At 25.2% G+C, this 16,370-nt stretch overlaps 1 protein-coding gene across 1 annotated transcript in view; it reads left to right on the top strand.

Annotated features, from left to right (window-relative positions):
- LOC129966042 (E3 ubiquitin-protein ligase MIB1-like) overlaps nt 1-15,648 on the top strand; it is a 46,703-nt gene extending 31,055 nt beyond the window's left edge. The window contains exons 13-21 of the mRNA XM_056080394.1: nt 2,756-2,888; nt 3,670-3,756; nt 4,333-4,503; nt 6,854-7,035; nt 7,817-8,009; nt 8,848-8,926; nt 11,480-11,566; nt 12,048-12,193; nt 13,269-15,648. Of these exons, the coding sequence (XP_055936369.1) occupies nt 2,756-2,888; nt 3,670-3,756; nt 4,333-4,503; nt 6,854-7,035; nt 7,817-8,009; nt 8,848-8,926; nt 11,480-11,566; nt 12,048-12,193; nt 13,269-13,406 (1,216 nt within the window). The 3' untranslated portion in view covers nt 13,407-15,648. The remainder of the gene's footprint in view (nt 1-2,755; nt 2,889-3,669; nt 3,757-4,332; nt 4,504-6,853; nt 7,036-7,816; nt 8,010-8,847; nt 8,927-11,479; nt 11,567-12,047; nt 12,194-13,268) is intronic.
- Nucleotides 15,649-16,370: the final 722 nt, after the last annotated feature.

The raw sequence follows: 16,370 nt of genomic DNA on the forward strand, positions 1-16,370 counted from the left end.
ACTTCCAACATAAATTTCTAAATTTATTAGTCAGTTTTTCTGAAAAATTTTAAAAATTGAAATTTCCGGCATTTTAGTGTTATTATCTTTTGTGAGGTAATAACTGGAACATTTCTCCTTTATTTAAAACAAGAACGATTCGAAATACTTTTCTTTATTCATTTCTTGATTAGTTCAATAATTCTCATCGCAGCTCATGAACTTGAATATAAATAGTGAGGGACATAGCGACAAAGGCTATTATCCCATAGGAACGAGAAAGTTACGATTAATGGCTATCAAAATACTTGAGAACTTGAATAACGATGCTTAAATGATGTTTGCTTGCAAGAGCTTGAGATAAAAGAAAGGTAAAAGAGATGTTCGGCTGTTCGATGTTGAGTTTTTTTCTAGAGCGTTTCTCTGTAGACTGTATATTTTCTCTGTAGACTAGTCGTTGAATAATTTTAGACAAATGGAAATTGATGTTTTTAAGTGCAATCAAAGCAGAATAACTGTCCGAAAGAATTAGGATATCTTTATTTAGGACTGTTAATTGATCCAGAGCTTGGCACATCGCTAAAACTTCAGCTATAAAAATGGAGTTTATGGCATAAATGCAATAAGTAAATTTCAGAAAACAAGAAATACCAGCAATTGAGGTCAGGTACTGTGATTGTGTGAGGTCATCGCAGCTCTGTATTAGAAAATCTAACTTTCTGGTAACATTGCTTCTTCGATGCGCAATTATTACTTTAGCATGTCACGTTTCTTTCCAAATGAAAATTAATGTTTACCGACAGCGCCGTGCAGTTATTACCGATGTAGAATAAAACAAAAACAAAAATATCAGAATGGTGTTTCGTTCTAAGGGTATGACTGAACATTTACTCAGTATTCTGGCTTACGATTACTACCATCAAATAGACTATTGTATTATTACAATTATCATATCTTTATGGACTGTACTATTGCTAACGAGTGCACTTAGTTCCATGGTAAGACAGTTTTACAGATAACTAGGATCGATGCTAAGTCGGTAACACCTAGTCTTGACGACGTTTGGACAGTTTGGCGACAAATTTGGAAACAAAATTAAAATTTCCAGAAACTACAAGAATCTTGGCGATAGCTCCATTAAGACTTGAAATTCAGCAATCGTTTTTGACCTATCACGATAAAAAGCAAGGAAGCATTCCTGAAGTCAATCTGTGTTGAGTTACTTTTAGTTGCTGACGGAGCCATTCATACTAGAATTGAGCATCCCTCTTGCTAGTTCTCTTTGAGTGCTGTTACAGTTATTTATTATCGATGTGCAGCCTGTGTGCTGCTGTTTAATACAAATGCTATTTTGTATACACTTTGTCTGTGCTTGGCTACTGGGAATTATTTTGTGTAGAATACAACGATTAAAACGATTTTTCTTTTATTGGGCCTGCTAGTATTATCACTGTACAGGTCACGGACAGATTTCGCAAAATTTATGTAACAATGTACAATTAATATATATTTTTCTTTTATTTCTTGAAATATAATGTAGTAATATCGTTCCGAACTTTCATTCAAGGATTCTTTTTTGTATTAAGATGGAATTTGTTGTCGACCTTTCCTCCTACTTCCTAACGATTTATTTATTTTAACTTCAAGTTTCTATAATACTTTTGATAATGAATTGCAAAATGCATTAAGCGTGTTAAACTCTTGATTATGTATAGATAGATTATTTGGGTAATTAATGCCAAAATATGATTAAAAAAATGGGTATTTATGTATTATAGTGGTCCTCAAAATTCAATCACCAAGCAACTGACATATATCGCGAAGATAGTTGCATTATATAAAATGGAGCTTCGCGATCCCCTCGTAAATTTAAGATCGCTAAGAATGCCGAGACCGCAATAATATTTTATTAAATAATGCAATCACAATTTTGAAAATACACACACACAAATACTTTTTTGCTAAAAGAAAATAATAAATCAATAAATTTTTTAAGTGCAGAAATCTACTGTTTAATAAATCCTAATTGTATGTGCAAATTGTATTCTATAAATAAAAATTGATCGAAAGCATTTTTCTGTTGATTTGTGACCTTTTCCGGCTATTTTGCGGTTTCACCGCGGTTACCCTGTAACCCGATTCCGCAGATAATCTAGAGTTGACTATGCTTAAAAAAAGAAGAAAAAAATTATCAAAAGCAAATTTTAAAAGTACGAATTACTGAAAACTGTATAATAAGGAAGTGAAACCCACAGTGATTATAAAAAGGAAAATTCCTAAACTTTTATTAATAATTAAAAAAACATTACATTTTATTTTTAAATTATAAATATGATTAAATTTTGAAAGCGTATTATTGCCTTTAGCCCTTCATATTTTTATAATCCATATAATGTATAATCCACATATGCATACATATCTTTATAAATATTTCGATTTGCAAATTTTTGATTAAAAAATCTACTTTTTAGTTGAATTAATAAAAACTAACTTTTATGATTTTTAAGTTAAAATTAATTTTATAGTTATTTTCAACACATTTTACTTTTTAAATGTTTAATGTTAATATAATTTAACTTTAGCATTTTTCCAGTCCCTTTCATCTTTATTATTTAAAGAATATTTTATGAGTAATTTGAAATTGTGCTTATATCTGTATCCTGAATTTAACATAGGCTAATATCAATATTATTTAAAATTTTTAAGTAATTAGAATGGAAAGAAGGGATTTGCTTATTAATACAATATTATTTCAGAATTCTTTTAACTTTTACAGTGCCATGAGAATTTTACTATCTAAACTTCCTCGTAATTGGGTAGTAAATGAAAAGAAAGATGATGGTTATACTGCTCTCCATTTAGCTGCATTAAATAATCATGTGGAAGTTGCTGAATTGCTTGTTCAACAGGTAATGTGGATCTTATGAATGTTTCATCTTTTTAAAATTTAATTTCATTAACCTTCTTAGTACCCAATAATTTTGTTCTAATAGCTTTTAAGTCAGAAATATGAATATTTGAGGTGGATAAGCTTATAAATAATAGGAACTCAAATATAAGATTGTTTATCACTGAGATTTTAAAAATTCATACTTTTAAGTGAATTATTGACTTTTTAGTTGAATATGAAAAATTGAAAAAGCTTTTTTTACTGCTTAGAGGGTTAATGATTTTATGTTAAATTGGAACACATGCCTTAAAAAAAACTATTGAATTAGAAAAAATATTCTTTATTAACATTAAGAATATTAATGTTAATAATATTCTTAATGTATACATAAGAATAATAATATTAAGAATAATATATTAATAACATATTAAGAATAATAATATTCTTAATGTATTCATGATAAATTTGGATTTATTAATGATAAATCCAAAAATGATAAATTTTGGATTTATCATTTTTGATAAATCCAAAAATGATATTAACAAATTAATATTTATAAAAAGCTGAAATTTTAAAAGATATTATTTTGATGTTTCATTAACATAATTTAACATTAATATTATTTTAATGTTAATGTTTAATTTTAAAAGATTTATTTAATGAAATAAAATATTTATATTGCTCAATTTATTGAAAACTGAAATAGTGAGTTATTTCCTTTTTTCTTTGCAATATTTTGAAATTTCTGAAATTGCAACTAATTTAATTTTTGAATTTTATATTTTCATCATTTTTTTTAGGGTAGAGCAAATATGAATCAACAAAATGTCAATCTTCAGACACCATTACATTTGGCAGTTGAACGTCAACATACACAAATCGTGAGGGTAAGATTAAAACTTCTGTGATTCAGATGTTGATTTTATCTTAACGTAATTTATTTTATATGTCATGAAATAAGATTTTGTTTTAGAAATTTAATTTTCATATTATTTTTTCTTCTAACATAATTTCCTAAATTGTAATTTGAGGCATATTAAACCCATGAAGTAATGATTTTGTTTTCAAATTAATATGAAGCTTTTTAAATAGTTTATTTTCAGTTGCATATGTATGTATTATCATCATGAAGAAGAAAAAAATCAAATTACTTGACATATAAAAGATGTTTCAATTTTTATTTAGAGATTTAACAAAATATTGGTGTTTTTAAATGAAAACACTTTTTCTAAACTTTTAAGTTACTGAAATTTTTGGCATAGAATTTGATGAAGATATTTCCAGACTATAATCAGGATTTATGCATTCATACAGGCTTACAATCTGAATGTTGTTTTACCTCTAAATGCAAATAGCTTTCAGTATATTATTTACTGATTTAAAATATCATGTTAAACTTTAATACTGTATATAAATAGATTGCATTTGTAGGAATATATAACAGAATTAATTTTGTTTGATAGCTTCTTGTTCGCGAAAAATGTGATCTTAACATACCAGACAAGGATGGTGATACTCCCCTTCATGAAGCCTTGCGTCATCACACTCTTTCTCAACTTAGACAATTGCAGGACATGCAGGAGGGTGGTAAAGTTGGTATCAGTAATGAAAGTACCATCAGTGGTACTTCAGAGGTAAAATTTTTATTGCTCTTGTCAATATATTCCCTTATGGAAAAAGCAATGATAACAAAATAATTATCTTACAGATTTATATTTTGTTGAATCAAAATTATATTCAAAAAATTTATATCAGTTGTTGTACAGTATTATTTTACATTACTTAGATTTTGATAAATTCAGCACTTTGGATCTCATGATTGGTAAAAAATAGCAAACTAGTATCTAACCATTTTTATATCAATACAGTAACAGAAAGCTAGAAGTATATAATTTGTCATGTCATTCTATTAAAATTGTTTATTGATTATAAATCAAATCTACTAATGGGGGGGGGGATGTTTTATTGAAGTATGTTCTCAATTTTGGGGTATGTATTTTGTTTTAAATTCCTAGCATGTAAGCAAAGTATGCAAGATCTAGCAAAGGCAAGCTCAAGTTTTGTTTTTCTGAAGTAGATTTTTGATCATCAAAATGGTTGAAGAGAAATATATAGAAAGCAATTCCTTTGACCAAATTGTAAAAAAGAAAAAAAAATTGACCAGTCGCTTTCAACTTTGATGACGACATCCCAAGCACGGAAAGTCAGAGATAACATCTTTTCTGATTTTAGATCTGCAATATATTGATGAATGCGAAATTTATTGTATATATAAAACTTTTTTCCATTTATATTTGAGAAAGATTGCAAAACTGAATTGTGAATGATAAAAGTTACTTAAATTTTGTTTGAAATATTTTTTATGTGACAAAAATGTGTAATATCCATTTATGTTAAATCATATAATTAATAACTTGCTAAATATCAGTCACCTACTTTTTTTTTTCACTTTTTTTTTTTTTTTGAAATTACAGAGAATTTATTTAACAAACAAAGTAAAAAATTCTAATTACATAAATTCTTAAAAATTTGCAGACTTCAAATACCAATAAAAACATTTTTAAATGTAGAAAAATTTGATTATTAAACCAAAATATATATATATATATATATATATATATATATATATATATATATATAATGCATCAAAAAAAGTTTGATGGATTTACATATTTTTACAAACTGCATGGAAATATTTAATAAAAAAATATTTTTAAAAATGATTCTCAAAATATATAATTCAATCATTCTTCAAAGAAGTGGAAAGTGGAATTTTTTTAACACTACTAGATTAAAAGATATTGAATAAATTTAAATATATGTTTGAAAATCAGTTTCTTCTAAAAATATCTATAATATAGCAATATCACTTTCAGGTCTGCATTCAGCTATCTAAGAGTTTTAAAACAATACAAATCTCAGTTGTTCTCTTTTTCATTTTGTAATTTCCAAAACTAGATAAATTTTTTTTATTAATTTAATCTCTATATAAGTAGTTTTAAGTAGTAAGTAATCAATTTACTACCGCAATGGCCAGTTTAAAACTTTAATGCTGTTTGTACAGATAGCTAAATGCTTTAAAAATTACTAATGGATGGAAGATATAATTTCAAATACAACAATAAGATTACTAACTCCTAATGTAAAAAGAAAAAACTGGAAAAAATACAAAAGCAAAAAAAAGTGCAACACCTGAAAAGCAATAAAAAACTTATCATAGTGAGTCTTTTGTTTTGAAATTATCAGATTGAATAGTGTTATTTTTACTTCTTGCACTGAAGATCATGTCATATAAGTTGATTATTTGTAATGAGGAAATTTCATTAGTATGCTAAACTTATGAAACTGCAGAAAATAGCCATATTTTCAAAAATTTGTTTTAGCATGTACATTGCCATTTATCTTTGATGAAAGTATTCTAGGCAATTTTAATCACTCTGTTTTTTACATATCTGTAAATTAAAATTTTTTGACAATAGAATTCTTAATTTCCTTAAGAATTATAGAAATCAAATCAAACTTAAATAAATAATTGTTTGAAATTTCAAAAATTATGTTTTTTTTTCTTTAATTAATTCTTTTCAAAATTTATACTAGAAGACTATAGTAGTACAAAATTGTAAAATATTAGTGAACTAATCATAGTGGCATAGATAATATATATATATATAATCAAAAGCATTTGGTTGCTTAACATTTAGATATAATCTTTTTTTTATTGATTTCTAAAGGAACTTCATTATATTGTAGAAAATATTTTAGTTTAACTTTTTAATTATTTCATTAAAAAATATGCTACTCAGTAGAATGTTATATTCATTTCCCATGGTTGTTATTCTATCCATTCGAAAAAATAGTAGTGCTTTTATATTATATTTTATTTATATTGCTGCAATTGCTTAATTGTACCTGCTAAACTTTCTACACATTAGCATTTTCCGTGGTTGCATTTTGTATTATTTATATATTTATATTGTTTTCCAGCTTTTAATGGGTTTGGGAACACAGAGCTCCGACAAAAAGAGTAATGCTTCTATTGCCTGTTTCTTGGTTTCGAATGGAGCTAATTTGCATATAAAAAATAAAAAAGGTCAGACACCATTGGATTTATGTCCTGATCCAAATCTATGTAAAGCTTTGACTAAATGTTATAAGGAGCATGCAAAGTAAGAATTTATATTTCTTCTCTGTGTTTTGAATATTTCCATATTTTAAAAAATAATAATAACTGCAAAAAAAAAGCTTTAGAAATTCTATTTATCACAAAATATATTTTTAGTGTTAATTTGTCTTATAGATATAATGCATAAGTGCTTTTTAATTATAATTCAATGAATTTAGAAAGTTGTTGTGCTAGTTAAATAGTTTGAATCAAATCTTTTACTTACATTTTATTTATTCTGGTGATAATTTTTGATTACATTCACATTTTTGATTAATAATTGAATTTAGAAGATTTATTTCATCGACCCTTTTAATTAGAATACAAACTATCTTATGAAATTTGCTTCTCATTAGAATTTTGAGATCATCAATGCTTTGGACCTTTTCTGTTTGTATTTACCATTAATCTGCAATTTTTGAATTTGCTTTGTTGTGTATATTAATTCCAATCCACAAAGTATGTAAATGAAGCAATTTTTTTAACTTGTGTGCAAGTCATCTTCTGCTTTAGCATTTTAATTATTATTATTTTTGTTTATTTATATATATTTATATTACAACTGTTAATATAGTTTTATTTATAGTATAGCTGCAAAATGAGAAATATTGAAGCAAATATTTAATTATTTAATAGTGATCAAACAAGTGACTGCATATTTTTGTATATAATGTTGAAAAAAATCTGTTAACCATTTTTTCAAAATAAAATGTATGGTGATTTTAGATTTCTCTTATAGTTTTGTCTATAAATATTATTAAATACTGTTAAATATTGTATTTTAGTGAAGATTCCATAACCCCGTCCAATACTACTCCTGTTCAAGATAATGAAACTCTTGAAGAATGTATGGTATGTTCTGATATGAAAAGAGATACTTTATTTGGACCTTGTGGTCATGTAGCAACTTGTTCCTTGTGTTCACCTAGAGTCAAAAAGTGCCTTATGTGTAAAGAACCAGTTCAATCTCGAACTAAGGTAATAATGATTTTTCAGTTCGATTCATTTTCTATTTGTATGTTTTACTAATATTTTCTACTTATAGTCTCTAAATATTTCTGCATTTTAATTGGTTTCTTCTTCATCAAAATTAATAATACATTATCCTCAAAGAATCATTTCATTGTTTGATTAAATATTAGGATTATTAGTTAAAAATTTTCAGAACAAACTAGTCTCTTTAACTAATCTTCTTTGACAATCATATTAATAGTAATAATTAAGTCATGCCAATCAATTTTGATTAAGTTAATCATAAAAGAAACTATATTTTAAATTATTCTTATTGAGTAGCAATGTCTGCAAATTGACAAAGTCAGACCAGTTGCTAAGTCTGAAGTTTCTCTAAAGAAACTTTAGGGTAATTGATGGCTTTCATATGATTTTTTTTTTCAAAGTTGGTGGACGAGTTGTGACTAGGGGTCTTTACCAGCGTTCTGTGCTATAAAGAATTCAGTGTGATTTAATGTTTTCGAAGCTTCTGTCATGATGGACCGCAGATGACTATTGGAAGCATATCTAGAACTTTCAAATGAAACAAAGATTTTCAAAATCAGACCAGTAATTGGAACGGGGAGACTTTGGTTTCCCTGATTATTTTAAATGTATAGAAAATCATAATGTTTTAAAGGAAAATGGTTCCTTTTTTAATTGATAAAGTATAACTGTCTTTTCTTTCTTTCTTTTTTACAATATTTATTTCTGTATAAATTTGAAGTTGAATGGATATATGCAATGAGAATTGTTGCTATAAGTAAGTTGTAAAAAGTAATCCATATTTCTTCATTTTTTTCTTATACATCTGCTTCCATTTTAGATTGAAGAATGTGTTGTTTGCTCAGATAAAAAGGCCTCTGTCCTTTTCAAGCCCTGTGGTCATATGTGTGCATGTGATAGTAAGATTTTTTAGTTTGTTTTCTATTTTTTTAAAAAAAAATAATAAGTTATAAATGTGTATTATTGGAAAAGAGAAGATAAAAAATTAAACTCTTAGCATTATTCTAGTACTATTTATTCTATAATCATATAAAATTTACCATTTGAAAGGAAAACCTTTTTTCAAAAGGTTTCATGTCTAGCAATTTCGGAAATGCTCATTTATGTATTGAAATAAGTATTAGCAGTAATGGCAATGTTCTTTTTAGCTATTATATATAAACTTAGCTTGTCAAAATTAATATAAAAGTAAAATTTAACCAAATTACATTTAGTGAAATTGTCCTTTGGGGATGGAGTATTACATTAATTTAATTAATTAATCTGTTTGACTATTAGCATCAACATTCCATTGAAGTTGTGCTTTAAAAATTACTTTAAATGTTTTTTTAACTTTATATTATTCTTTAAAGATTTGTCCATTTCAGTCAGCTCTATGGCTGTTGTGCCTTAAAATACCAAACCAAACTTATTTGGTTTGGCATTTTGGCGAACTTGATAAACTTTTCATTTTGTATTTTATAAAATGGCAAATCAAAAGTTTAAATAAATCTCTTTTTAAATGTTACCTCAAACATTGTGCAGCAATGAGAAAATTAATATTGTAAAATATGAAAAAATATATATTAGATAAGATTAAAAAAAGATTTTTTTTTAATCTTATCTAGAAATTAAAGCCATATCATCAGATAATATCTTTGTGAATAATCCAATCATTTAGACTATAATAATTCATTTTATTGGCAATATATTTATTTTTTAATAAATATTATATATATATGTATTATATAAAAATTATTATTACATAAAAACATTTTATAAATGTGTGAGTTTTTAGTTGTATGATATAAGTAATATATGATATAAGTAAATTCTTACTTCAAAAACTGGATGAAAATCATTGATTTTTTTAAAAGAATTTTCCTATCAACAATCATTAATCTTTGAAAGCTTAGCTTTTGATATGGAAATTTATAAGCTTTCTGAAAACGTGTTTTGAGCCTGTTCCATTTTGGAAAATTATACAAGATTTCTTTCAAATTGCTAATGCCAGATTTTAGTCAAATGAATAAACTGATTGTAATCAGGAATGTCATTACAAAAGATTTTTTTTTTCTGTATATAGTAACAGTTTTTCAGTTAATAAAAAAACTCACTACTGTATTTATTGTCATGAAACATTCATTAAAACTTTCCTTACACCTTAATATTATTTAAACACTAAGTGGGAAGAAATTAATTTTTACTTTTATTTACATCGATGTTACTTATATTATCATAAAAATAGTCCAACTTAAAGTTGTTGTTTTGCAGAATTTTAATGCAAATTTGTAATGCTATTTTATAATTATAGTCACAAACTCTTAGTTGCAATTTGTTATCTATAATGAATGCTGCCGTTTGAAATTTTGAAGTGACTTCTTATTTCAACATATAGACAAGGTTTTCTCTGTCAAATGGTTTAAATGATTTTCAGTGAACACTGTCGATATAATGCCTAAAGTTTCATTACCTTTACTCTCATAAGTGTGTATTTTCTTGTAATTAATAAATAATTTTAAAGATAGTTTTTAAATATTAATCTAAAATGTTAAGAGATTTAAATTGTGTGTGTGCGTGCGTGCATGTGTGTGTTTGTCTGTGTAATGATATTTTAATATTTAATTTAATCCAAATCAATTTCCTAAAATTTCCTAAATTTTGTCCCATGTCGGGGTCATTCTAAAGTGTTCTCTTGTTTCCTGATCCCATTCCATGTATGAAGCTGTGTAAAAATTACTGTGCAATCAGTTCTACGTATCAAGTGAAAATGATCCCTCTGTTGCCCTTGTCTAAGGTCAACACGTGGCCGAAATCCCATGTTATATAAGACTAGTGATTATTTGTTTTGCACCCCCCCCCCCCCATTTCTGCTTTTGTGCCGTACTGTGGTGGACGTGCCTTGTCCGCATCTCTGGTTGTAAATAATTATGCGTTCCAGGAATGGATATTAAAATTAATTTAAAAATGTAAAATGTCTGTTCAATGTCTTCGAACTTGCATTTTGCTTCAACCAAAATAAGCTTTTATTTATATATATATATATATATATATATATATATATATATATATATATACATAATATTTTTAATTTGAATTTTAGAAATGTGCATATCAACAGTTGAAACTGTTCAAATTGTTGCTGTACAGTGACAATGTAAATTAGCTGTGCCTGTACTTACATTGTTTCACAATTCTGTTATTGTAAAATTAAATTTTAATAAAATTTTTGCTCCTTTTAGTTTTTCCTTTAAATGAATATTAGCTAAAGTAATCAACGTAAAACTTTGCTATTTTAATGACAAATCCTTAAAATTTAAACTAAATAATAATTTTTATGAATATGATATTTTTGAATACTTCAAAAATATCTGTATTTATTAATATTTTTATTTTTAATCTTTTTATGGAATAATTAATGCAGTTTAGAATGTTAACTTCACATTATTAAACTCAAAACTTAATCTTTGTAGGTTGTGCTGCATTGATGAAAAAATGTGTTCAGTGTCGAGCTCAAATTGATAAAGTGGTTCCTTTTATTGTGTGCTGTGGTGGAACTGGTATGCACTACTTTCATCTATATATTCCATTAATTTCATAAGTACCTTATTTTTGAATTACCTGTTTTTAGTCATAATGTATAAATAAACTTATTAAATATTTTATTGTATTTTTTGAAAAAGTATTTTATATAATTTAATATTTTGCTGAAGTTGCAGTTTAAATAATAATAACACATTTTTTTTTTAATTCTGAAAATCAATTTTAAATTTGTTTAGCTCTATTCCTCTTTGCATCTAAAAGCATATTTATCAATAATAATAGAAAAATATATATCTAATTCTTTGATTACCTGAATATGAAATTAATTCCTGTCATATTATTTCATTATTTGTAATAGGTACAAATAATTCACCATTTAGAAAATGAAAAAATAAAATTATAATCCTGTTTACTTATGTTGTTATAATTTGACTACTTACGTATATAAATTATCAATTTTTAGAAATATTTAAATAATATTTTTTGTATATATTTTAGTACCTGTACCTTCTGGTGTTCCTGTTGTTCAAACAAGTACACCTATAGCATCCAATCCTGCTAATATGAATATGATGATGAATAATGGTTGCTTGCACAATGACATCCAGAAATTACAAGATCAACTTCAAGACATTAAAGAACAGGTATCTATTTAAGTACTATAAAAAATTAATATTTTTGTGATATCAGTTGTAATATATGTTATTTTGTACAATAAAGACCTATGCTCATGTTAAAATATTTATTCGAGCATTCTTTTTTGTTACTTAAGTCATAATATTTATTTCTAACCTTAATGATAAGGAGCAATTAATATTCCAAAACATTCTCATCTTTTTGAAATAACTACTACAACTTTTTTAGGAACTACTTAATATAATTTTATAGCATGTACTTGTTTATAATAATGTGGAAGATGCATCACTATGAACAAAAATTGGAAGTATAAATTACATTGAAATTTTTTAGAAATAATTTGAAATACCTCTATAATTGCAAAACTTTGTATTAGGTTTGTACTTAACAATCACTTGCACCAAAAGTTTTCTAATACTATATTGATATTCATGTAGTAATTGTTTCTTTGGAATACTATATATAATAGGATATAAAAGGTATTATAACATCAATTAGAGTGAAAATTGTATAAATTATAAAGTAGCATCAAAATTATCATTAAAAAGTTTTGTCTTGAAAGAGAAATTTTTAAAGAGAAAGATTTGGATATTTTTTTTTTTTTTTTTTTTTTTTTTTTTTTTTAAATTTACATTTTATTCAGTTTCAAAAGTTGACAGTGAAGTTCCCATCTTGTGTTTAAAAACTTTACTTCCATCAAAAAAATTGTATGAATTTCATTTCAAGGAATTCATTGTAAATATTAAAAGTTAGCGTGTTGTCTTAGTTAGTGTTCTGATTATATAACGAAAGTTTAGACTTCTGGTACTATTCCCAGTACACAATTTTAAAATTATTAATGTGATTAAACTAATTATCGAATTTTAGCATTTAAAAGGAAGTGTAAAAAATTTTAAAATATTTTATTTTGATAAAGTATATGATCTGTTTTTATTTTGATGAGTCAAAAATTAAATATTAAGAACATCGTGTAAATTTTAAAATTAGTAGATATTAATTATATCCATAATCAAATTTTTATGGAAGCGAAATTACTATATATAGTTTCATTTTTATTGATTTGTTTGTTCTTTTGTTACACAGACCATGTGTCCTGTGTGCTTAGATCGTCTGAAAAACATGATATTCTTATGTGGTCATGGGACTTGCCAAATGTGTGGAGATCGCATGTCGGAATGCCCAATTTGCCGCAAAGCTGTCGAAAAGCGCATTTTGTATTAGGTTTAATACTTAACTTTTCTCTCACATCATATTTTATTGCAAAATGTGATCTGAACTATATTGTTGAATGATTAGATATTAAGGCTTCTCATGCAGAAGCCAAGGAAAAGATGTATTGCCACTTTGGTACTACATTTGTTCCTTTTTTACTGTATGTGTATATGGAATCTGTATGCTATCTGTGAACTGAATTTAAAGAAATCTGCTACAGAAATAAAAAATAATATATGTATTTGATTATTTGTCCTTTCTTTCTTCCAGTTACATTTTGCACATTGCACTATTAATCATGTTTGATTATTTTTTTTAATTTACTCTGTCATGCCATATTTTGTACCTTCACTTATAATGCATTTGTACCTGTATGCCAGATTTTAATTAAAACTGATATTAGTAGCTGTATTACTGTAATTAATATCAATTATCAAATTTATACAACTGATAAGTTTTTTAAATGATAAAGATATGAAACCAAGGAATTCTGCAAATTCAAAAACAAAATTAATGAAATGCAATAATTATGAGGTTTAAAAACTGCCATGAATTTATTATTGTAGCAAATGATTTCAACTTTGAATTTCATGTTTTAAAAATCTCTTTTACCGGTTTCATATATTTATTTAACTGATTTTTGCATTTTACTTTTACATATATGTATATATATAATACAGAGCTATTTCTATTTTTGTTTTTTGATGGGCTTGTTTGTATATCAGAATGTTGTATTTTGCACAATAATTTAGGAATGTATAGAATATTGCTCTTAAATTTTCACATTTTTAGAAGTGTTTAATACCTTTGTAAATGGTTGTGTTCACGTTATTTCTTCACTTTGATTATTAATGTATTTTTGTTATAAATTAGAGATGAATACTGTTTCTTTTTGCATTTATTAATGTTTTGGCTTCCTACATTTTTTTTTTTCTGGTACTGCACAGCCAAATATGGTTGCAATACCGGAAAAAAAATTTACAAACTAAATCAGGATTTTGACTTCATTTTTTAAGTACTGATATTTCTAAGAGTTATCTTGTTTTCCTGGTCAAAATATTTGGAAACATTTATAGATATGTTATTATAGAATAAGATTTTAAATCCTAAGATAGTTATGGAATTTTTCCCATTCTGTTACACCAAACATATGTATATCCAGAAAATAAAAATGGAAAATTTTGTTTAAAGTATCAAAGGGACTTTTTTTTTTTTTTTTTTTAATGTATAATCGTTTTTCTAATCTTTTGTCGTAAAATACTTGAAATTATTTTAATAATTTAATGGACATTGTGGTAAAAGAACTTATTACTTTTCCATAAATAAACTTCATTGTATTTTATTAATTAACTTGTAGAATATTTTTTCTCTAGTCATGTGTATGTATGTGATCCATCAATAGAATATGAAGTTTTTCGTTTTTGAAATAAGAACAAAAAAATCTTGTAAAGACACTTTGGAAGTCTTTCAAATTAGTCTCTATTTCGAAAGAACATTATATTTAATAGGATGTGAAAATAATATTGCAGATGGTGTAGAGGAATCTGACTATTTCATTATTAGTAAAAATATCCTTTAAGATGTTTTCATTGTAGTTAACAATGATGTATGAAGACAAAAATGTATCGGTATCATATCTATTACAGTTAATTATAATGTCTGATGCTATATAAGCAATTTTTATTTGGATGTTTTAAAATATTGAAACAACCTCATTATTATTGACAAATTTGAAAATATTTAAAGAAAAAATTTTATCATTGATGGAGTTATTTTCTATGGTAATTTACATTTTAGCAAAAGGAGATAAATGATCGATTTAGTTAAATTTTTGTGATATAAATTGTTCTTTTATCTTTTTTAAAGTTATATTTTTTTATGTTAAAATTGTAGTTTTTGAAAGCAGCTTTTGTTTATTACAATTTATATGACATATTTGTATATTTTAACTACCATTATAAACCTTGCATTTTGCAGATTTCTTTTTAAAAGCAAATTATTTTTACTTATGAATCAAAATTTTTATTTCTAGTAAGATCATTTATTTATATCTGTCGATTTACTTATTAAAATAATTCTTATTGTAAATTAATAAATCTATAATATTGTTGAAATTTGAGATATGGGTCATTTTATTGAAATGACAATACATTCTGTGAATGGAATGCTATAAATTTGTGTTGAATTCATGAATCTAATGTTGTAGGTCTACTTTATTTAAACAGATTGATGTGTCAAATATTATGCTAATACATAATAAACATTTCCATAAAATTTATTTGTGTTCTCTGCTTATTACACTTTTAAAATTGTGTATTAAATCACAATTTCATTGCATAATTTAGATCTTCTAAAACAGTTTAATATTAGTTTGAAATGTTGCCAGTAATTGACCAAAATAGTAAAGATTTTGAAGCACAATCATAATTAAAATAACCAAAATTTCACTCTGATCAGTCAAGATTTATTTTCGATGATTTGTAACCACTTTTTTTAAAAAATTCTATATTAAAATAACGTGAAAAATCTAAAATTTTCATCGTGCTTAAAGTACAAATTTATATTAAAATTTGCAGACTCTTCTTGTATATCCTAATTTCATATAAATATACAGCATAGGCTTAATATGCATGTAACCCTCGTTTTTACTTTAAAATTGTGATTCACTTATTGCTTCTTTATATTTATCTGCTAACACTATTGCATTAAATTTGTTTTACTCATAATTAAAGTCCTGAATTAAAGTAAAATTACTGTATTAATTAATATCAAAAATAATTTAAAATGACATTATAAAATAGGATAAATTAAAGCAAATACAAAATTTTGGTATTTTATCTAAAGTAGATAAAATAGCAAAAGTTAATCAATAAAATGTAATGTATTAGTACAAATAAATCTGGTAAATTCACTTCACACACAAAAAAAATGGAGGTATATATAAATGGAAATAGAATTATAAGAAATCAAATT

Source organism: Argiope bruennichi, chromosome 1 (assembly GCF_947563725.1).
Source record: "Argiope bruennichi chromosome 1, qqArgBrue1.1, whole genome shotgun sequence".
Lineage (NCBI taxonomy): Eukaryota > Metazoa > Arthropoda > Arachnida > Araneae > Araneidae > Argiope > Argiope bruennichi.